The 24,295-nt window shown below is 37.3% G+C and overlaps 1 protein-coding gene across 10 annotated transcripts; it reads left to right on the top strand.

Moving 5' to 3' along the window:
• The first annotated feature begins 750 nt into the window (after positions 1–750).
• LOC128865673 (macoilin-1) lies at positions 751–24,205 on the top strand. 10 transcript variants are annotated; one of them, XM_054105923.1, is made up of 11 exons: positions 751–860; positions 9,956–10,991; positions 15,417–15,561; positions 17,474–17,600; positions 17,839–17,965; positions 18,051–18,976; positions 21,440–21,700; positions 21,774–21,902; positions 21,984–22,789; positions 22,864–23,056; positions 23,122–24,205. In XM_054105923.1, the coding sequence occupies exons 2-11, from the start codon at positions 10,912–10,914 to the stop codon at positions 23,814–23,816; spliced, it is 3,489 nt and encodes a 1,162-aa protein (XP_053961898.1). In that variant the 5' UTR covers positions 751–860; positions 9,956–10,911; the 3' UTR covers positions 23,817–24,205. The 10 variants fall into 10 exon arrangements, with proteins under 10 accessions (XP_053961898.1, XP_053961888.1, XP_053961892.1 ...); XM_054105913.1 differs by having other exon boundaries at positions 21,440–21,703; XM_054105917.1 differs by having other exon boundaries at positions 791–892; positions 21,440–21,703.
• Positions 24,206–24,295: the final 90 nt, after the last annotated feature.

Raw genomic sequence — 24,295 nt, 5'->3', positions numbered from 1 at the left:
TTTTCGTCAGAGCAGAGAAGTGGCGAATTGAAATTAGCGTTGACTGAGTTTTTTCTTGTTTCTCTTTATTCTTCGTCCCGCATATTTATTATGCACGGTATTACAAGTTATTAGAAGAGCTTTTGTAAGAATAGAATTGTAATAAAATCCGAAGCATTATTTAATAAAAAAAAGCTTTAAATCAAATGATAAATCAATAAAGAGTGTTTATAAGCGAATATTATTCCTTTTCGCTATTTCGGTAATAAAAGCGTGTGTATGATAATAGGGCATGTTTTCGAGTTTTTACAAAAAATAATAATTTAGAATTTTAAATATTCCTATTAATTCTGAATGGTAATTTAATTTGGAAAAGCTACTATAAATCAAAAGGCTGATATATTGGCCATATTTGTGTAATAATTTTTAAATTTAGACCACGCACTTGGACATTATATGCAAACCTTTCGTAGTAGTAATAGAAAGCCAACACGGTAGAAATTTCCAAAGTTGTTAAACGACGGTGTACACTCTTCTTTTCTTTTCGAAGCAACTCTTCAAATTTCAATGTTGCCTCCTCTCGAACAAAATTCGCTAAACATTAAATTCAATGCTAAAAACTTTGAAAAAATTAATAGTTCTCTGAATAAAAAATGTACACAATGTCATAGTATTTATTTTAAACATCCTCATTAAAAATATTTAACTTATTCACACATTAACAATCGATACTGAAGTACCTAATATCGGCCCCTCTCAATTGAATTGTGCATATTCGTTTGTTGTGCACATCTGGCAGCATCATAAGTCATCCTACGAGTCGCGACGAATCGAAAAACGGCAGCAAGGAGTGAAAATTTCGAAAAATTTACTTTACTACGGTAAAAAAAGCATAGAAGTGAAGAAAATCAGTGTAATTATAACATAGAAGTTTAATTTACATTCGGGCGTATGTGCGGAGCAATTTGTTAAAAAAGAAGCAGTGGTTTTTGCAGCATTTTGGTGAATGTGAAAAATTTTCCATCACAACTACTTTTTTTGTTGTTTCCTTGCTAGAGCGACAACGACGGCGACGTAGCCGTTTCAGTCGTCGTTAGCTTGGTGGATGTTTATTCTCTACGCAAAATTTTAATTATGTTTAGCATATTCGTGTGAATATTCGTTTGCAATAGAGTGTTGTTCCAGCGTACTTAACAACTAACAGCCAAGCTGGCAAAATAAAATTAGTAACAGAACGCCACTGCTAAATAGCAAACTGCCACTGCTAAATAGGACATGGTAACCAGTGAATAGTGCAAGAGTTTGTGGAAAGCATTGAAAAAGTTGCACATTACCATCGTTGCCGCAGTATTGCATGGGCCAGTGCTCCACTACATTGCGTTGGTTCTGCTACCACCCGCTGTGATCAGCAGATAGCCGTGAATAACGCGCGCAGCTACGGCGTCAGCGTACAGCAGCGCAGTGCTCATGCCGTATCTAAAACGGTAAAAGATTCTGCTGCTGCTGCGACGGCGATGGCATCCTTCGCTGCCTTCGTGTGCTCTTTTTTTGTTTTGTGTGTGTATGTTTTCTTCGTAATGGTCCGCTCTCAGCTTACTAGAGCGAGTGAGTGAGCGAATGCAGTCGTCTGTTGTTATGCGGAAGGGAAAAGGGGGATTGCTAACAGATATGGGGGGACCAAAATACAGACACATACTGACAAAGTGGATGCTGCAAAATCCATTTGCAGTTGCTTTTCATCATTACGTTTTTTGTTGCTATAGTTGGAGCCGGTCCGTTTGGTAAGCCGTTTAGCAAAATTTTTATCAACTCGGATGTTTACACACTTCAAATTCTACACCTTTCTTAGTGGGTATAACTCCTTTAATGTTTACTAAATTAAGAAAACATATACATACATATTGCATTGCTAAAAAAATTGTTAAGCATCGTATTTTGTGGCTGCCTACAGGCTTAATTTTGCAGTGACGTGTTAGCCTATGGTTTAACATACAATGTTTGTATGCTGTTAGTGGTTTTGGTGTTGATGGCGGCATATCAGCAAGAGCCCTTTGGCATTGTAAACTCCAATGCGGTCATGTGTTATCGTCTATTTGTGGATTATTTGCATATTTAACGAGTTTTGTGGCGAAATGCGTGTTTCACGTTCAACAAATAAAAGAAATATTATACGAAATCGCTATGTCTATATGCTCGTAATATACCTTTTGATGTATTTCATATTTTTGCGCCTGAATTCAAAAATAAAGTATGCAAATTGTGTTAATATAAAGGTAATATTTCGGTTAAGGGAGGATATGCATAGAAATATTGACACAGTAATGAGTGTATACGGAATCCAACCTTGGCAACTTTGAGCAGTTATTATCTTCCAATGTTTTGTGTGAATTAATATGAAATCAATATGATTTCTTTAAAAGATTATTTTCCTTCGATTTCTGTTTATTTTAAAATACAAAAGGTTTATTGTTTTTTTTTAATAAGTTGCTTGTTTTGCTGGCGGAATCGAATCCATGAATATGTGATATCTAAATACCTAAAAATTCCTTTTAAAAATATTTTTTGGTTAGATTAATTAGGGGAACAAATATTTTATGCATTAATGTGTACTCGTTCGTACTTCTGTTTTTGTAAGTTCTTATAGTTACCGGCATGCATTAAATTCAAATTTTTAAAATGGCTAAGGCTGCCGTTAATCGCCTTCGTCCTCATCATACGTGAAATAAAAATGCTGTTGTATTTGTCATTCACAAGGGTCATCCATTTTGAGTGTAGGAATTTATTTTTGGATTTTAGGCTTCATTACTATTTAACTATATTTCTTTCCTTATTTATGCGTATGGCCATAGCTACCCATGCAACACCTGTGTTTCAACTCCGTTAGTTATGTAGGTACTTGCAGCACTTTGTCTACCATCCAAGTACTTCAAACTATTTCACCACATTCCAACCCTCATAGTGCGCCTGCTGGTAAACTTTGAGTTTCAATCTCTTTCCATTTTACATTACCATCTATGTTTTTTTGCCTTTCTTCTATTCTATGCTCTTCGTTTACCCACTTTGCCGCTTCATAATCGCACAGCAGTAGCTCCAAATCTATTTTGGTCCATATTTTTCCCTTTCATATGCTCCAGCCATCTCATTTACCACCTTACTACTATTTCCGCTTCCGTTGTGGAGCGCAACCGAGCAAGTAGCGACGGCAACGTTGACAGAAGCAGCTTAATGCATAGATGTTTGCCGAGTTGGCGAATTGAACTCATATACTCGTATGTATGTATATCAACACATGAGTAAAGATGTTCCAATGGCGCACTAATACTATCATCACCGTAACCGTCATTATCTGAGGCAGCAGCAGCGCCATAGCGGCATGAGAACGAAACTAAGCGAAACGCTATGTATAGATTCCTTCTTTTCTCTCCACATTCACATGCCGGAATGTCGCACAGCTTTTTTTCATTTGTTGTGTATGTTTTTCCCTGCAACCCAGCTTCCATATCCACAGCAACACTCCACTGCGCATCCAACAGTTGTGACTACTGTCTGAAAGAGATTTTCCCTTAACCACTTGTACGTCTGCCTCTTGGCGTTCATCCTTTTCATTATTGTGCTTCCTCCATCGTCTACATCCTTGCTTTCAACATTAATGTTGTTTTTGTTTAATTTATGTCAGTTAATTGCAGTCGATTGCTAAGGTGTGCTCTAAAAAGACGGGGGGACATAGAAGTGAGTTGTGTTTCCATGTGCTAATGGCGGCTGACTCGTTCATAGGGGAGGCATACAAAGCTAAGGGTGGTTTTCCCGATATTGTTTGTTAGTTCAATTATTTATGCTATGCTTTACTTATTGCTTCATATTAAAAGCACTTTCCGTTGCGACGTTTATTCAGTATTTACATATAATTCGACGCAGTTGAGTGATTGAACGGTGATTTCGTTATTTTCCTCTTCGATTTTCTCCAATGCTTCTCCTGGAGTATTTGTGCTCTCGATGAAATGTAATTTGTATAATAATAGCATTTCGATTTGTGTAAAAATAGTTGTTAAACTAAGTGAAGATGTTAAATGACTCGAATATGTATTAGTGCAGTTAATCGATAACTGTCGATAAATTTTTTTTCACAATTCAACGAAATTGACTGTTCTTATTGTCATTCTCTAATTGGGTTTTTTATTATTGTTAAAATTTTGAGTCATAGTCCTTGCAATTCCCACTTCAAATATATTTTTCATTATCAGTTACTAACGAAAGTCTGTCCGGATTGTAGTTGTGGTTCATCATCCGGGTAAGCCCGTCACAGGTAAGCCGTCACTGATTGACACAGATGAATTGGAAGTGCAGCCGCAAAGGTTCAATGAATCTGAATGGATACGGCCGTGCATTCAGAGAAGGTCTCACAGCATCAAAGTATATCAGTTCGATGCTGGCGACGCAGACTCCGTTAAGATACTGGTGTAAAGCGAATACCTGTCATCTTTCACCTCATACGCACAATCTTCTCTAATTTATGATGCGTAACTTGTTCTACAATTGGAAAGACATAAATTTTTTTCAAGGCCAAAATTCATTTGGAATTTTTTTACGTTTTATGTTCACAATGCGACTCAATTAATTAATTCCCAATGCTCTCCAATACGGCAGGTTCACTAAATTGGTCGCTATACCTAAACTGTCAACGCTCAAAAGTTTCTAGCAATAAAGTCTGTGTTGTTGTTGTTGTCGCCGTAGCAGCATGTCAGGGGAATTCATACTCATTGCCCTGATATAAATACGGGTCGTTTCGGTAATCTAGTGCTACGCTCTATTATTTTTTTTAATATCTTTCCATTTATTTGTATATTTTTCCACTTTATTCAATTTTTTTTTATATTTCGGTTTGTAATTTTTATCAACTGATTTATATTTCCTCTTTTTATCCATCGCAATGTGCTGCATATATTCTCCGTCGCCGCATAAATCAGCAGTGCTCACCAAGTATTCTAATGCCTCCATTTCTCTCGTACACTCTTATTTTCATTTCCGCGTTCCGAAGTTACCAATTTCCGTTCGATTGCAGAAGATGCTTCAGTGACCCCGCAGCCGCTTGCTATCGTCAGCTTTGGTGTAAACGTGCACACAACTTTTCCCCTTTCACTCATCTACGCTGCATCATTCTTTTACAATAATAAGCGCTTATCAGCGTGGCTGATTGAAATTTAATTCAATGTCTGTGATTTTTACTTTCGCCGTAAGCAGTTTGATGCGGCCACCCCAAGCCGCTGAGTACTCAGCACATCATCATTCCCTTTCTCCCGCCTCATTTTCTCATTTACATGCGCACAGAGTACATATATTTAGGCAAGTCTGTTGTTGTACGAAATTTGTGTATGTGCGCACGCCTTCCTTTGCATAATAATTACTCAACACGAATAATTTTTGGATTGTTTGTGCCAAAAAAATTAAACAAAAACAAAAGTAAGTAAGGAGCTAATGGCTAGTAGCGGTGGGTGGCGGGTGGCGGTGACAGAACAAGAAACAATGTCAAAAATGAAAGCAACTCATGAAAACAAAAACATTAAAACAACAGGCGCGCTAATTCATACATATCTACAATTGTGATTGAAAAAATAGCAGTGACTTATGGAAAATTATTTTTAAACACGAATGTCCTAAGATTTTTCGAGATTTTAAAACTCTATAAAATGCTTGAGCTGTATTGAGCCAAAAAGGCTCCCACGATCTGCAAACGTCTAGGAGGAAAATCCTGGGGCTGTAGTCCAAGAATACTGAGATGGATGCACATCATTGTAATAAGACCAATGGTAACATATGGAGCGAACGCTTGGACATCGAGAGCCACTCCCACGACAGTGCGGGCAGCGCCTAGCATGCGTGGGCATCACGGGGGGCTATGCGTACATGTCCTACAGCTGCAGCACCCACTTACCCAGAGCTGATATCACTAAAGTAATCAAATGCGAAAAGAAGTTCAGGTTTGAACAGGACCATAAGGTAAATTGGAGTATACCTGAATTTGAGAGGAAACTCCAGGAGTGTGCCCTGCCCCGATACACAGATGGCTTGAAGACCCCTGAAGTCATAAGCGCTGAAATTTGCGGCTACAGAAGCAAGCGTACCGATGGGTAGTTTTCTAAGTAGCGGAGGTGTTTGCCATCTGTATATGTGCAGAGATAAACTTAGACAAACATTTCTGGAACGAGCGAATTGCCATTCTGAGCGACAGTCAGGCGGCACTCAAGGCCCTATCTACCTGTGAGATCAAGTCTTCACTGGTCCTTGAGTATATTGAGAAACTGAATCTACTAGGAATGCGCAATCGCATCCGGCTAATTTGAGTTCCAGGACACAGGGGTATAACTGGTAACGAAATAGCGGACGTATTGGCGAGAGAGGTTGCGGTCTTGTCTTTAATAGGACCAGCGCCCTTCCTTTCCATGAGACAACACACCATCAAGGAAAAGCTTAGAAGTGAAGAGCTATGGCTAAGGGAGTTTGCTGGCACCAAACTATGGGGCTACGTTAGACGAAATCCTTAATGAGAGGGTACAACCAAAAGAGGTTTAAAAACTCGTAACCCTCCCTAAGGATAAGCAGAGAATGCTCATGGGCATTCTCACAAACTACTGCAGACTGTGTGGCCAGCTGAACATGATCGGGATATGATCTACTGACTCCTGTAGTTTCTGCGACCATTCCTAGGAGACTCTAATGCTGTTTCTCCTAGAATGTTGTGCAATAGTGCGGAGAAGATTCAGACATCTCATTCCCAAGGCAGCTGGTTCTACGTTACCGGAATAACTTTGGTTTTTCCCAACCAAGGGCTGCCGCCCCAGTAAACTAGCCCTGTTTAGTGTACCGTACCCCAGACAACTATAGCCAGAAGAAAGGCACATACGCTGAATCCAACCCAGCTCTATCCTGAGTTTAATAAGGAAGCTGGGTCTGGGTGAGGTACTGTGATGAGTAGATGGCAGAAAAAACTATGAGGTCGAAGTGCAAACCTTAAAAAAAAAATTAATTAAAGAGTTGGGAATTTTTTAAATTGTGATTTTGTGCAATGTTACGAACTGTGATTTATAAGGTTTTTTTATAGTTTGCATGAAAAATATTGCGTATAAAGGGATAACATGACTTATTTGTGTGACCACAAGTGTATATTTTTTACTTTAAAGGTGTATAGTTACATATTGGAATAATAAAATTATTATTATCATTTTTTTTCTTTTAACAAGTTTTTTCGATCAAAGTTTAAGTTCAATTACACTTACGCCACTACTGTTATTTTGCCCGCAGTTGTACAGATAACGCCAACGTAAAACTTACAAAAACACTATAAATAAAAATTTAATTGTTTGTATTCTTATTTTTGTTTTTTGTTTTTTTTTTTTTTGCCAATATTTTATCTTCGCTTTTCACCTATTTTGCATCTAAGACGAAAGTAGTCGATTGTTTCGGTTTTTTCATATATTTTGTTAGTTGTTTTTATTACCTTTCAGATTTGTTATAATTTTCCGCTTTCATTAGCTTATGGCGTTGTTTGTGCTTATATCATTTCATTGTTCATTCCATGGTTCATACACATCTCTTACCTTTCTTTTTTTTTTGTTTTGCTTTTAGTGGCCATCAAGTAAATTATCAGCGCTGAATTGTAGCCATCGTCGGAAAAACTTTGGTCGCTAAGCCTTTAGTGTTAAGTGTTTATCTCGTGTGTGTAAATGGTGCTTTTGTCATCTTCTATGCGGGTGGTGGGTGGACGACGGCATATTTGCATAGGCAAAGTCAGATTTCTCAGGCGTCAAAGTTTCTTCCATTTTAGTGTGTGTGTGTGTACGCGTGTTGGATTCTCTCCTATTTTTTGTTGTCGGGAAAAGTTATTGAATAGTCATCATTGGCTTGTTAATTGGGAGGAAAATACAGTTTAACAATGTGTTCGCATATGTATATGTTTATAATCATTATAAAACAATCCGTAGGCATGGATGTGGGTGTGGTGTGGCGCTAACGTCAGCAGAAAACGCAAAACAAATTCAACGAAATACATTTTTAGTACGATAATTTTTTTATGGCAAGGAACCATAAAGAAAACACATAAGTTGTGAATAAGCTGTGATTAAATATTTGCCAGTGTTTCGAGTAAAGAAAATGTCGAAAAAAGGGGAAATGACTCACAGAAATTCTAGACGACCTAATGGCTTGAAGTGATTTTGAGAGTTACTAAATGCAACACGGACTTATATGCACGCATTTTAAAGAGTGAAAAATTCTGAATATCCAGTTTAATTGTAAATAATCAACTTGTATATATCCAGCGGATCTATCGGCTTTGTTAGATATGGACGTATATGGACTTACTGAAATTTTACTGGTTCGAAAATGTTCCCTAACTTAATTTTGTATGGCGTCAAAACGATTTTCTTACCCTTGGCCTAGACGTGCGCTTACTCCACAAGCTCTGTCAGTTGTTATTGTCATTATTGTTGTTGTTGTAGCAGCTTACTTAAGCCCTTCTGTTCGATTTAGTCACCTGTCGTCTTTGTCTAACACATCTAACGGTAGTGTGCTGTTTCGACAGATTTCGGTCCCAAGGGAGAGGGGTGTTAGGTGAGTAGGTTTGATAGGGCATGTGAATAGATGGTTAGTGTAGTGCGGTGTGCATCACATGCTGAACATATCGCACCCTAAATACAAAAGGGTTACAACTCAAAATGTACGTTCTGCTCAAATTTGAACGAGACGTTATCAATAAAACGGTCCGCGGTTGGCATATGGCAAAAATAAATTTTTTGTTTTTTGGTAGGACTGTTATAAGCTTACATGGCAAATTTCAGCGTGATATGTCACATAGTTTGTTTTCTGTGCTACTGTAAACAAGTCAAGCTCGATTGTGGAAAATTTTGAGTTGTGACCCTTTTGTATTTAGGGTGCGATATGTATGTCGGGGTCGATTCTGCACAGGTAGGATCTTAACCGTGTACAATACCCAGAACGCAATTGGGCCAAAGTTACGCGGATCTCGCGAGGTAGCTGAAACTCTCCGTCTCTGTCAGTATTCCATTTCACTTCGGTGGAATCACCCTATCGGTTCCATACGATTTCCATCCCTCAAAATCATTTTTTTATCTTGAAAAGAAGTTATTTAAAACCAAAATTGGTTGGTTAATGTTTCATTTTCTGCGTAATTTTAAGCTATTGAGGTCGTTCAGCTTGTCCAAATGTGTACAAATTTCTCAGCTTGAATCTGGTTTCTAACAGATCAAGGGACTCCTCCTCTGTATTAAAATGGACCAGTGATATTATTTGATGTAGTTTTTTCACATTGGTCTGTCCAAACGAAAACAAATGCGAAAGAGGAAGAAATTAATTTCTGATGTGCATATCAGTCCCAAGCTTCGTATACATATATATCTGATCTCCCAGGAATATAATTAAATTGAGAGTCAAAAACGTAAATATGTAAATAAATGCTGTGTTAATAATGCTGCACTCCGATGGAGAGGTGCACGGTATCAAAATAGGCTCTGTTTACTATCAACATGACTATTGCTAAAACCTAACCTCACTTTAGACTTTCAGACTCACTGGACGTTCGACTTTTTGTAGGGTGCTTGGAAAAATACTTGAATATACTTCTAAAAAGTAAGGTTGATCTGGACTTTTAGAATTCGTAACGGTAAATTTATGAATTTGGAATAATATGCCTTTGAATGCATACATTTGTGAATTGCTGAGCTGAAAATAATCTGTTATTTAATATCCATAGTGTATCTGTGTATATATTTATAATTTTCCGGTGGAAGTTGAAAACTGCTTTTTTCACAATTTCAAAATTGTCGCTTTTCAAAAATGTATTGTTCGTGGTATTCGTTTTTTTTTTTTTATTCTATTTCATCAACTCTATTTGTGAAAAATTCCATACATTTTACTCTAATCCTAAACCGCAAAAGAACTAATTGAACTAATTTTTGTTTTATAGCTATAAGCCACAACAAAATTGAATGTGATCGACGAACATACGAATTGTAACCGAAAATAGCAACAGAGCAGAGCAGAGTTTAACCAAAAAAGTTAAAAAAGCGAAGGCATAACGAAAACGCGAAAGTTAAAAACAAAACTAAGAGAAATCAAGAGTGAAAGGAGACGCACAGGGTACAGATAATTAAATCGCCCAAATAGACTTTTGTCTGAATACCGCCAATCCGTACGCATTCAGAGTAAAACGCTTGGCATAGCAGACGCGTGCGTCCATAGGTAGCTGCTTGTTTTGGTCATAGAAGGTGAAGAACACAACTCTGACAGTTGTCAGTTGCATTGGAATTTCGCGTAACGCACTGGCAAGAACGTCAATCAACCGTAGTAGCAGCCGTTGTCGTTGCAGAGAAAATGACGTTTTATCAGCGGTCAATAGGCGCAGCAGCAATAGAAACATTTCAAGCAACATATTTGTAAACTCATTTATAAATAGACGACGACGACGACGACAAGAACGTATAGAATTCGCCAAATACGCAAAACGAGCAGATTGGTTTTGTGTTTTATTCGGGAAATTTTGAATATCTGAAGTACCACGGAGCAAAGAAGCAAAGCAAGCAGTTAGTTGCAGTCAAAGGCAAATATAGAGATATTGGCAGAGGCAGTGAGAAAAAGGCGCGTCATTGCACGCAATAGAATCCAGTGCAGCAGAGAGTGACAGTCAAGCAACACTCTCCTCATACACCGCTCGACAAGCTGGCGGTATAGTTTTCCTCCCTCTTTGTTAGTGTACGCGCTCGTGTATATATGTATGGCACAGCTTGTTGATGATGCTATTGCATCCATAATTCGCGTATAAAGCAACTCAACGCAAATCTAGTATAGAAGTTTGGAAAAGAAATTGAATTGAATACGAGCAGCAGAAGTTTAGAAATTTTGGATTTTTACGGCTAATACAAGATGAAGCGACGCAATGCCGACTGCGGCAAACTACGACGACCAATAAAGCGTAATAAAATTACAGAAGGCATGTATGGCAGGTGAGTAAATAAAATGCAATTTATTTTTTCTAAATTAAAATTTTCATATAACAATTCATTCCTTTTTCGTTTAGCGAAATTTTTGACTACCAGGGGGGTGTTTCGTTGGGTGTAGTGCTTCCTTAGCGACGCTTAAGAGTCAATTCGTGCATGAAAGCATTGTTGTTGTTTTTTTAGCAGCATAAACATTACCCATACATGCACGGGGAATGCTGCTGGAGTATCAGACCTTGACCGGCTATAAATCCCGGTCGTTCCGGTAACGTAGAACACACTGCCTTTGTAACGTCATTTTGGTTGGTCTCAACTTCAGGGTTGTATTATTACCCTAGTACATATTAAAGTGGCGCACATTTGATTCACAAATTTATAGAAAGATATTGATCTTTAAATGAAGACCGTGAATTCGCATATCGCCTTCGAATGGCAGGCAAATACATAGTTTTGAAGATATGCTGCTTCGTGACAGATTTACGCTCGGAAGTGTGCCGGGAGACGAGCAAGCAGTTTCTGTTAGGGTGCTACCATAGATCCCAGCTATGCAGTCACCTGCTTGAGTCCTATCTGAGCGACAATTACTGGACTAGAATGTGTACAGACAGACAATAAACGACATTAATCGGGAGACTCTTACCACCTTCTTAAGCTCCCGACCCTCGAATGTCGTTGTCGGAGTCCAACCGCCACCCATTGCAGACGAAGAGCTCCAGCTTCGCCGAGAGTGCCCCGTAACCTTGGCAAAATTACTGTAGAAGATTAAACTCCTACTTATCCAGAATTGACCGCGACATACTAAACATATGTCCAGTATGTGAAGGCACCCGCACCCTTTTCACATGCCCATCAAACCCACTCATCTAACACCCCTCTCAGTCTGGACCCAATCTGTCGAAACAGCACACTTTCTGGGTCTACCGTTAGATGAGTTAGACGAAGACGGCCGGTGATTTACACTACACTGGAAGGGTTAAGTAGACTGCTAAAACAACAACACCAACGAACACTTTAATTTCTGCTTATTTCGTCATTAAAATCCTCACTAATCCAACTTATTGTGCCAAGCACATTTCGTTAACGTGAAAGCGGGAAAAAACAATTCTTACTCTTTGCTTTTCTAGCGACATAAACATCTTCTTGCCACTTTCAAACTGACTGCAAGATAAGTACTCTTGGCTTGGTCGTAAGTAATGGGAATTTGCTTGACTCCTTTCAAATGTTTTATATGTGCCTTTGTCTTCCTAGCCGGAATCCATAGAGACATACAAACTAATATACTACCTTCCAATTTAGGATGAATATTTTGCTTTGATATGAATAAAAGATATTCGCTGTTGATGATATAGTAGCCAGAATATTTATCACAGGACTACATAATGAAGTTATTCTTCCTCGTCTAAGCTTCAAACTCACTGTTTGCCTGCCTTGAGGAGCACGAGTCGGCGTTGCCCATTTGGTGCGTGTAATCCATCTTTGCTTCGATTGGGCATGAGAATTTTCGGAAATATGATTTTGCATATCGAATATCTGCGGTCGTTAAAATCCGACGATCAACACTGAAGCATTTTATTAGTCATTACGTTGCTTCATTTTAACTCTCGAAATTCTCAACAGCAAAAAGCATTTGAAAAGCCTTCAGCTGCAAGCAGGCATCATAAACAAATACACAACTGCGCGCGTACAAACGCAAACACTTAACACAAACGAACGCATTGTTGGTTGGCTTCTTATTTCACTTTTTTTTGTGAATTCTACTTTATTTACGTTGTACGTTGAGCGTTGTAAATTTTTGTTGTTATATCATTTTGGTCGGTTTGTTTGCACATATATTTGGCGTTTTGCAAACAAACAAATCGAATGTGTTAATATGCGCTTATGTGCACGGGTATGTATGTATGTATGTGCATGAGTCTTCTTGGCGAAGAGCGCTTAATTGAATTTGATTGATTTAGCGCAGCGCAATCCAATGATCGCGCCTCCAGCTGACTGATAGCCGCTACTAGGTGCTGGCATTCCATACGAATCTATTTAGGTTTGTTGGATTTTTATTGCTTGTTGGTGGTCACATTTGTGGTCGTATTTGACAATATTTGCGCATACATACACGTACGCACATTTGCGTCGCTTGTGGTTTAAGCAGATATGTTTTTAGTATTTGATGCTCAAACCAATTGGATTGCGGTCTGCGATATTATGCGATTAGAAGCCACCTTAATTGGTAATTAAATATGTATGTATACATAATGGAAAATAAATTTAAAAAAAATGGTTTTTATTTCTTACCACACAGTGGAGATCGTGGAAATCAGAGCAGATTAATGCCAATGCAGCGCTCTTTCCGGAATGACTTGAATTTATATCCGGCCAGTGGCTGAAACTTCAGTAGAATTGCTCAAAAATTATTGCAGAATATCTTACGCTGTTACAACAACAAACACAAGTCGCAAAATAACCAGTTTAACATTCATGGGGAATTGATAAGGCTGCAACTATTTATTGTTGTTGATATAAGAGCAAAAAAAAGGCAATCGGAAGGGACTCCGGTTACCGCAGCAATGCTTTTCTGAAACGCAACCTTTGTCTTTCAATGCAATGAGTTCCTTTCAAAATACTTTTAAATTATTTCCGATTGTAAACAAAAATTATGCAAATCTGCTTAGTACAGATCATTTTTGTTGTAGCAGCACTTACATTCCACCTACATACAGGGTGGGCCATATAGCGTTTGCTTTTTGAACCACCTATTCTTTTGAGAATGGTAACACAAATGACATGTCAAATGTGTTCATAATTTACTTAAAGGTTTGACATTTACGAAATGGGACGCTATACGCTTGAACAAAATTGGGAAATATTGAAAACCTATTTCCAAAGTGGTGAGACTTCTTCTTATTTTCTGACGAAGCTCATTTTCACATCGGTGTCTACGTCAATAAGCAAAATTGTCGGATTTGCGGCTCAGAAAATCCACACGTTACTGTAGAGAAGCAAATGCATCCACAACGAATGGTGCGGTTTTTGGTCTGGCGGCATCATCGGGCCATTTTTTCGAAAATGAACGAGGAGCCGCGGTTACAGTAAATGGCGAGCGTTACCGTGACATGCTCAACGAGTTTTTGTTTCCAAAAATTTAAGTGGATGACGTGGACGACATTTGGTTTCAACAGGACGGTGCAACTTGTCACACTGCCAAAGTTACACTCGAACTTTTGGCTACCGTTTTTGAAAACCAAATAATCAGCCGAAATTCCGATATCAATTGGCTGTCTCGGAGCTGTGATTTAAGCCCGTTGGACTATTTTTTGTGGAGAGCCGTTAAGGACAAATGCTATGCGAACCATCCAGAGACGATTGATGCTATAAAACACGAAATCGAAGTTGCCATTCATGAAATTGAAGCCCAAACAATCGAAAATGTACCTAAAAATTGGGTTGATCGAATGGCCTACTGTAAAGCCAGTCGTGGCAGTCATTTGAACGATATTATTTTTCATTCATAAATGACAATGTTCAATCTTCAAAATAAAAAAAAAAGTTCGAAAAAATATTGATTAGTTTTTTTTTTTATAGCCTATTCAAAAAGCAAATTTTACATGGCCCACCCTATATATATGGGGAATGCTGCTGGAGTGACAGTCCTTGGCCGGATAAAAATCCAGGTCGTTCCGTTAACGTAAAACCGCCTGTCGTGGGAACGAGTACAGGTCATCGACCTCGCTCGTTGAAAAAGTAGGGCTAATGAGGTTCAGCGCACTAGACAAGGCTAGTTTACTTGTTGTTGTTGTTGTAGCAGTTTACTAGTCTACTGAGGCGGCAGCAGTTGGTCGAGAAAAACTCGAGTCATTCCGGTACCTAGAACCGGCTGCTATGGGAATGGTTAAAATAACACTTCTCAGTGGGTTAAAACCCGAGTCACTGCGGTACATTTTACTGACTGGTGCAGCAAATAGTTCGCGGAAAGTTCAGTCATTCTCTTTCTGTCCCGTAACTTCTTTATATTATTTATTAACACTTGCGCGGCATATCACTGGATTCTTGGCCCTTATTGCAGTTCCTTTCAGATTTCACCAAATGCCACATTCTACGCAATGAACAGTTATGCTGCTCTAGCACTCCCAAGTGATTTACGATACTTACTTACTGATGGCAAACTTAAATTGCAGAATTAGATCATAATACAAAATATTTCAATTAAATATAAATAATTAGGTATAAAATATAAATAATTATTTTAATTTCTTTCGATATTACTACTTGCGTCTGCACCTAACCTCAATTTGATATAAAGGCTTCGATTTTTTTATATATATGTATAATATGCATTCCGTTAATATATTCAATTATAAAATCCATTATAATTTTAGTTTTAACATTTTTTCTTATTCCAATATTATTATTAATCTCCAATATTTTCGCTTCTCTTTTCAGCGCAACTGTCCTGTACATGAAATTCCTTGTACTTTGGGCCATTGTGATAACCGCCGATTTTATGTTTATGTTTCGTTTCGAGTTTTTATGGCCTTTTTGGCTACTTTTACGATCGGTGCATGACTCATTTAAATATAAAGGATTGGTGAGTTAAGAGAATAAATAATAAATAAAAAATAAAATAAGAAAAAGAAAAATAGTACAGTCCACAGAATGGAGGTTCAGTTAGTGTATTTAATTGATTGTGAAAAAAATAGTAATAATAGACAGAGTCGAGTTTCATTTTTGAATTAGAAATAGAATACACAGTGGGTGTCAATTGTAAACCGTGATGTATTTTTTTTTTATAAATTTATTATATTATGAAAATATAGTTAATATTCTAACAAAAACATATATATAAATTCGGGTTCCAAATTAAAAAAAAAATCTAGCTGGAAATAGACAAAATTTCAAAAATAGGTACTAATCAGATTTTTTCGAGTATGCGGTTTTATAGCTCACCCAAGTTAAGTGTAATAAGAAGAAGGTATGCATATGCAGTGATTAGCAAAGAATTCTCAAAAATTAATCTACCCGTTCACACATGACATTAGCTGAGAAATTGCCAATCAGCTGTCAAGACTGTTTCGAAAGATTTTCTTCATATTAGAAATTGGTTTGGTGGAATATTTTACTGTTTTTGGTTTGTAATTATTGTGGTTTGTTTAATTATTATTATTACTGATATGAAGAAAAAGTAAAGAGAATCAATAGTCAATTTAATTGCGCAAACCTCTTTTCTTTGACGTTTCTCCTTATATTCATAATAAATGTTATCGATAACACAGAAAACACAGGGTGAAAAAAGTATATTTATAAGCTGGTATTTAGGGAGAGAAATTTTTTATGGGCGATCTCGCGGCTGCCGTAGACGAATGAGTTGGTGCAGGACTACCGTTCGGAAGTGCGTAGATTCGAATCTTCGGAAATGAAGCACCAAAATGATAGAAAGTTTTTTCTAATAGCGATCGCCCCTTGGAAAACAATGGCAAACCTCCGAGTGTATTTCTGCCATGAAAAAGCTCCTCATAAAAAATATCTGCTTTTCGAGGTCGGCTTAAAACTGTAGGCCTCACCATTTGTCGAACAACAGCAACACGCACACCACAAATAGGAGGAGGAGCTCGGCCAAACAATTAATAGAAGTGTACACGCCAATTATTTATTTTATTATAAGATGAAGGTGTGAAGTAACTGAAATTGAAACTTGAATTGGTCGAGCATCAAGAGATTTGGTGGCTCCAAAAAAACACTCAGGCTAAAAAGCTCATTGAATTTAGAGCTTTGGAAAGAGGGTAGATAGTCAAAGGGGAAAGGAGAAAAGTATCAGAGAAAGAGATAGGAAAGAATAGAGACAGGGACAGAGGTAGTTAGTCCTGTGAGAATTTTCCAGATTCTTTTTTAAATATCCTCCAGTTTTAGAGATCGAATATTACTCATTCTCACGAGTTTGAAGTAACTAGTTTTAAGCAGTTTTTATGTGTTTCGTTGGCTGTGTTGCGCATTTTCCCCACAGAAACAGAATTAAAATTAAATGAATGCATTCTATTGTGAAAATGCTTAGCGAAAAAACCTAAAAATGTTCACTTCAAACTTGTGCCATATTATACGAAAATGAGCTAAAAACCTAAACTAAATAGATTTTTGCTCAAATTTTGTGGTTTTTTTTTTTGTAATTTTTTTTTTAATTTGGAATTATGATTATACCATTTTTGTCAGAATATCAACTATATTTTGCTACAATAATAAGATAAAAGAAAAGCAAATATTTGTACGATTTTCAGTGGCACTCACTGTAGCTAACATACCAATTAGTTAAAAGCTGATTTTTATCTTCAATTTGATGTAACAAACCTTGCACACTCAGGTATTCTTATTGTAAAAAAATTTCTAGCATCTTTTAAACTACGAATATTTTTATTTTTTAACTGATTGCTATTTTAGTGTTCCATACCAAATAAATTTCTATTCCATTCAAACATTTCCATGTAAAAAAATTCATTTTCTCATTTCAGGCATTTTCTGTGTTATTCGTATGCATTGCAATAACATCCGATTTGGTATGTTTGTTTTTTATACCAGTGCACTGGTTGCTATTCGCAGCGAGCACTTACGTCTGGGTGCAGTACGTATGGCATACAGGTACTAGTATTGGAATATATAGCACATACATGCATATATATGTTTGTGTGTATGCTGTGAAATGCTTTATTTGGATTAGTTTTTTTTTACTTCATTTTTAATATTTTTATTACTCGATATTATTTTTTATTTATTTATTTTTAATATTTTTATTACTCGATACTATTTTTTATTTATTTTAACTTTTTTTTTAATCTTGCACCATTGCTAACCAATTTTCTCTTTTATCCCACCACAGACAAGGGCATATGCTTGCCTACAATAATACTTTGGATGCTCTTCGTTTACCTAGAAGCAGGCATCAGATGGAAGGATGCACGTCACATGCCGCATTTGGATCTGTGTCGTCCCTTCGCCGCGCATTGGTATGATTTACATATTTTGAAAACCCGTTTGTACCATAACTCTTTAATTTTACCTCTCTCTCTTTGTCTCTCTCCCGCTACACAGTATTGGCTATCCGGTGGTCACACTGGGCTTTGGCTTTAAAAGCTACATAGGCTATCGAATGCGACAGCGTAAACAACGTGAAGTTGCGAAAGAGAATGAATTTTATATGCAATTATTGCAACAAGCCCTGCCACCGGAGGAAACAACAGACGATCCAGCGACGACACAACTGCCTGCTGTTACCGGTGCCACATTGCCGGCGGTAACCGCTGGTCCCGGTAGTAGCAGTGTGCCAACGGCACAAAATGCACAAATCTCCTCCGCTTCTTCCCATGCGACAGCAGCAGTGACGGCGGCAATTAGCAACGCATTAAATGCATCCAACAGCTCCATCACCACAAATTCAACCACATCAGCTGCTTGTAGTGCGCTCGCAACGGCGAATGGTTTGCTCGCATCAGCGGCAGCAGCAGCCACAGCAGCGGCTACAGCAGCAGCAGCGGCGGCAGCTGCAGCAACGTGTAGTAGCAATAGTACGAATATAAGTACGCAAGCACAAAACCATCATCATCATAATCATCAACAACAAAATCATAATCATCATCAACAGCAGCAGCAGCAAAGCCATCATCATAATAATCACAATCAAGTGTCGGCATCCACGTCGTCACCGCTCGATCATCACAACAGCCACAGTAATGCCAATAGTAGTGGAGCAAGTGGTGGTATTGGTGGTAGTGGTAGTAATAGTGGGGGTGGCGGCGGTGGCAATTATAATATTAGCAGTTTATTGGCAAATGTAGCAGCAGCAGCAGCGAACGCGTCAACTGGCATAGGTGGTGCGTCCGCAACGCTTGTTGATGATAAGAATTACTTACAAATTAACAGTGGCGGCGGCGCTTCCATAGCAGCAACAGCAGCAGCGGCAATTACTAATGGCAATAACGCTGGTTCTAATGCTGGTTTTGGTGGTGGTAGTAGTGGTGGTAATGTTAAACTACATACAGCTTTTACGCTAACACACTATTGTACATACATACATACATACATACATACAAGTATTATCTTTTTTATTGCATAATTTGAAGTAGTATCGTAAAATGCGTTACTAATTATCAGCAACTGTCAGCAAATACAGCTGTTGATACCTCGCCGTGCAATCTGGTTTGGTAAATTTTTCACATTGCTTGCGTTTATTTGCGGCAGTTGCTTCTGTAAGAAAAGGTGATAACTCATGAAAAGCTTAATTTTTGTTTAGAAAGATTGCTATTTTATTTGATAGGCTTCAAGAATTTTTTTTATATGTAAAATTAAAAAGTATTTTTGTTTCAAAACTTAACATAAAACTGTACACATTCGGTACTACATTTTCTGTTTATAACGGTGTATGTAGGTATATGCAAAATGCTTGCTACTTGCTGAGCTTTTTTAGCAAAAATTAAAAAAAAAATATTAATTTTTATTTTTTTTAATAATTTTTGTATATTGTTTTTTAATCATTTTTTTTAATTTTTTAAAATAATTTTTTAAATATTGCTTAAATAATTTTTTATATTTTCTCAATTGTTTTTATATTGTTTTAAATAATTTTTCATATATTTTTCTTAATTGTTTGATATTTTTTATATATATTTTTATGTATATTTTTTAAATTTTTTTTATATGTAATATTTTTATTTTAAATATATATATTTTTTTTAATGTTTTTAAATAATTATATACATATACATACATATATATATATATATATATTTTTTTTTTATTTGTTTAAGAAATTACTCCGATTGTAAATTTTTTTTTTTACCACTCAAAGCAATCTTAAATCTTCATACTTCTTGGATTAACACTTTTTTCGAGCTGAACTTTCTCAGCAAAAATTAAAAAAGAAGAAAAAATAATTCTTTAATAAATTTTTATATATTTTTTAAATCATTTTTTATAAACTTTTTTTTTTTTCATATATTTTTTAAATAAGTTTTGTTTTTGTTGTGACTGCGATTGTAATTAATTCGGATTTTTATTTTTTTCACTCACAACACATTCTTATATCTTCAGACCTTGGATCAACACATTTTTTTATTAATTAATTTCGAGCTAAACTTTCTCAGCAAAAATTAAAGAAGACAAAAAATGGTTTTTGGTTTTTATATATACCTATATTATATACATATATATTTTTTAATAATTTGTATATTTGTTTTAAATAATTTTTTATTTGTTTTGTTGTTTAAGAAATTACTCCGATTGCAATCTCTTCAGATTTTTTATTTTTTTGTCACTCAAACCACAGTTTTAAATCTTCATAATTCTTTGATGAACACATTTATTTTTACACACACATTTTTGTTTTTTAATAATTTTTTATATACTTTTTTAATCATTTTCTATATTTTTTTTTGTTAATCATTTTTTATATTTTTTTTTTAATATTTCTTTATATTTGTTTTTAATAATTTATATATTTTTTTAATAATTTTTTATATATGTATATATTTTTTTTAATAAATTTTTATATATTATTATTAACAAGTTTTTGTTTATTTTTTATTAATTTTTTATATATTTCTTTTAATAATTTTAAATTTTTTTTTAATAATTTAAAATTTTTTTTTTAATAATTTTATATATGTTTTTAGTAATTTTTGTTTTTAATTTTTTACATATTTTTTTAACATTTTTTTTTATTATCTTCATGTTTTTAGTTTTTATTTCAATTCATAATCCATCGTTTTCGAGCAATAAAGCCACTCTAGGTATAAAATCGTTATTTTTTCTCGGCACTACGCAAACACGAAAGGTTTCGAAAACTATAATTAGTAATTAAAAAAACTATAATTAAATTCATTAAAATGACTTGCCACATTACGTTATAAACAGATGTAACAGCCGAAAAAGTAATAAAATCCTGTGACTGAACTATATTAAGTCCGCTTTGCGATGGGATTCCAAATCAATTAGTTTGAATATTCCAAAATATAAAAGTCTAATATTTACATTAATTTATAAAAAGGAGATTCTAAATTAGTAGAATGAAGTAAAACAAAATTTCTTAAAATACTGCATTAGGCTTTTTTGAGTTATTCTTATTTTGCCAGTTAAAGCTTCAAAAAGTAGTTCTAAATTTTTAAGCAGCTTATTTTCTTGCTTTTGCATATATTCGAAATTGTACTTTAAAATATTAAACATTTATTGGTCCACCAAAATTACTTCTTAAAAATTCTTAATTATGTAAATACAATAAAAATGTACAAATGCCTATGCAACAACAAAACTTTATGAAATGCAAATTACGACACGTTTTCAATATTAAAATGCAGATTTCCTCACCAACCTACACTTTTTTAGATACCGAAACTCTGTAAAAAAGTAGCTTTTGAATTTTATTAACTAATTATAACCTGTATTTTTGTGCGTCCATAAACAATTCATTAGCTCCTTTCTTTTTCCAGCCACATCTAATGGTCACATTGGTGGCAAAAGCCACCGTCGCAGCATGGATAAAGAGAATAAGGGCAGGGGCAGCGGCGGTGGCGGTGCGGGTGATGCAGATTCCAAACATAACAAGACCAACAACAACAACAATAGCTTTCAAGCGGCTGCGGATAGCGTCAATGGCAGCAACAATAATCCCGGAAAAGATCGTAGCGATTGGGAGACGGGCAGTAATTGTCAGGTGCATCCGACGCATCATCAGCAAACAAAAGAGAAAAGTGGTGAGCGGCTACCGTGGGAGTATGAATGGATAAAACTGATATGCGTCTTTTTTGCTTTTCGATCTTGCAGATGATCACCGGACGTCGAAGAAACCCAATTCACATAGCACTTCCGGTGCGACGTCGCCAACGGCGAATGGCAATGTTTTGCAGTATGACGTCGATGATGTTGTAGTGGAGCCAGTCGAACGCACTAAAGGTTTGATTTAAAACAGCGTATACCGTTATTCCCTGCTTCACAATAAAACAAAATATGCTTGTTATTTCTGTCCCCCTGTAGGACGTCGCAACCGTGCACGCAAGGATAATGCTTCCAAGGACAATCATCACAACAATTCGCATAATAACAGCAGCAATGCGAACAACTCCAATTCTCACTCGCAGAATCATCATCAACAAAGCAACAGCAACAACAACAACACTACTAGCAGCACCAGCAGCGGCAACAGCAAAGATGCTACAACAACTCAAAACCATAATGGTACTAGTAATCACAACAACTCCGATGCCTCATCGGTATCTTCATCCACCTCATCAGCCAGTTCCACATCATCTTCATCATCGTCCGGAGCGTCGGCTTCAGCCTCGTCCACCATCTCGCATATAGCCTCAAAAGTGGTCTCAAAAATCTGTGAATCATGTCTCAAACTCGAAGCGGACGTTAAGAAGTACCGCGCGGAATTGAGTCACATGAAGCAAATCGAAAATGAACTGCGTCAGAAGCTCGAGTCGAATTTGACTACGAAATCCTGTTTGCAGGCCAAACAGAAAGAGTGCGACGAGTTGGAGAAACGCATACAGGAGCTCACGAATGGCCGGCACGCCGATATGCTGCAGCTGCAGACAATCGAGCGACGCTTGGCGGAGGAGCGTCGCCAAAAGCAGTCGCTAGACGCACAATTGAATAACGAGAAGAAAGCCCGCAAAATTGCCGAAGAGAAGGCCGCTCGGCCGGAATGTAGTACGCAATGCAAGCAACGTAAGCAGCAAATGGACGAAGAGATCAAGCAGCTGCGGCGCGATCTGAAATTAGCCGAGGAGGCGAAACAGATGGCCGAACAGCATGGTCGCAAATGGGAGCAGGAGGTAGGTTGTTGTATGGTGTGGAAAATATTGTACATTCAATTTAAAACCGAATTTTTCTTGATTAAATTTTACAGTTGCGCATGTTCGAGGCTGAGATACGTAATCGGGATTCAGCGCAGCCTGGCACAGAGATGCTGATGAATGCATTGGCCGCGATACAGGACAAGAACTGTACGCTCGAAAAGAATCTTTCAGCCGAGACGAGAGTTAAGCTGGACTTATTCTCAGCTCTGGGCGACGCCAAGCGGCAACTGGAGATATCGGAAAGTGAGTTGCAAATATCGGCTGCATGAAAATATTTTTGTATGTCAATGTATGCCTTTATTTTCTAGGTCGCCGTCGCGCCAAGGAGGATGAAGTGCTTGATTTAAAGGCGAAAATAGCTCAATTGCTCTGCGTCATGCCCACAGATCAACTGCTGCCTGCTTGCGGTTCGGCCAGCGCTAGTTCGATGTTACGCATGAATGATACGCCACCGCTGCAAACAGGTCCCGGACCAGCTTCGCCGATGCTCAGCAGTCTCAGTGCTGCAGCAGCGGCGCAACAAGTTGCGGCGGCGGCAGCAGCAGCAGCAGCAGTGGCCGGACATCCGCTGTCGGCACGCGTCGGTCCACAGAATTCAGTGGCCGATTATGGTGTGCAGCAAGCGCCGTCCGATTACGTAACGGCTCAACATCAGCACCAGCAGCATCAGCAGCAGCTCCATCAACAGCAGCAGCAACACCAACAGCATCAGCAGCAGCAACAACAACTGCATCAGCAACAACAGCAGCAGCATCAACATCAACAGCATCAGCATCAACAACACCAGCAGCAGCAGCAGCAGCAACAACAGCAACAGCAAGTGCCCGTTTCAGTGGCCACGGCTGTGTTTGTGTCGGCGTCTTCTCCAGGCGGCAGCGGTGGTGGTGGTAGCAGCGGCTCTAGCCTCGACCCTAATGCGACTGTATATACGCCGAAAGGTGGGCCAGGTGCACCGGGTAGCGGTGGTGTTGGCGTGTCGGTGGGTGGCGCTGGTGATGCCTGACAACACCCTGCATCCGCAGGCACCGTTAGCCATTTGATGCGACGTAACGTTTGAGATTGAGATTATTATTTAAGTTATTGATGCATCCTCAATAGACACTGCAAGATAAACAAAAACATCCGCAGAAAAAACATCTAATATAAATAGAACTATTTGCAAGATATTTTAAAAAACATTTAAAGCGTGTGCTGGCGGTAATTTGGTTGGTCGGTGAACGTTTGAGGCGGGCATCAGCTTGCCAGCCAATAGCAGCGGTCAGAGCAAGTGCAAATCACTGCAGATGAAAAAATTGATAAACAAAAACAAAAAAAAAAAGAATTATTACAGAGCAAATGATAAACACTCAACAACAACAACAACCAACATGAACATGGACATGAAAATGCAAATGAACATGATATTATCTTATTGAAAAAGAAAAGAAAACAAAACAAAAGAGAACACAAATTAAAAGAAAAATGAAAGAAACTAATTACTGC

The sequence above is a fragment of the Anastrepha ludens genome, chromosome 6 (assembly GCF_028408465.1).
Source record: "Anastrepha ludens isolate Willacy chromosome 6, idAnaLude1.1, whole genome shotgun sequence".
In the NCBI taxonomy this organism is placed as follows: domain Eukaryota; kingdom Metazoa; phylum Arthropoda; class Insecta; order Diptera; family Tephritidae; genus Anastrepha; species Anastrepha ludens.
This window is presented reverse-complemented; position numbering and strand designations above follow the sequence as displayed.

Coding starts and splice junctions, on each gene's coding strand:
- LOC128865673 (XM_054105913.1), top strand. CDS start 10,912: ATGAAGCGACGCAATGCCGACTGCGGCAAACTACGACGACCAATAAAG. Junction 10,992..15,416: donor ACAGAAGGCATGTATGGCAG/GTGAGTAAATAA, acceptor TTCTCTTTTCAG/CGCAACTGTCCTGTACATGA. Junction 21,704..21,773: donor GCAAACAAAAGAGAAAAGTG/GTGAGCGGCTAC, acceptor TCGATCTTGCAG/ATGATCACCGGACGTCGAAG.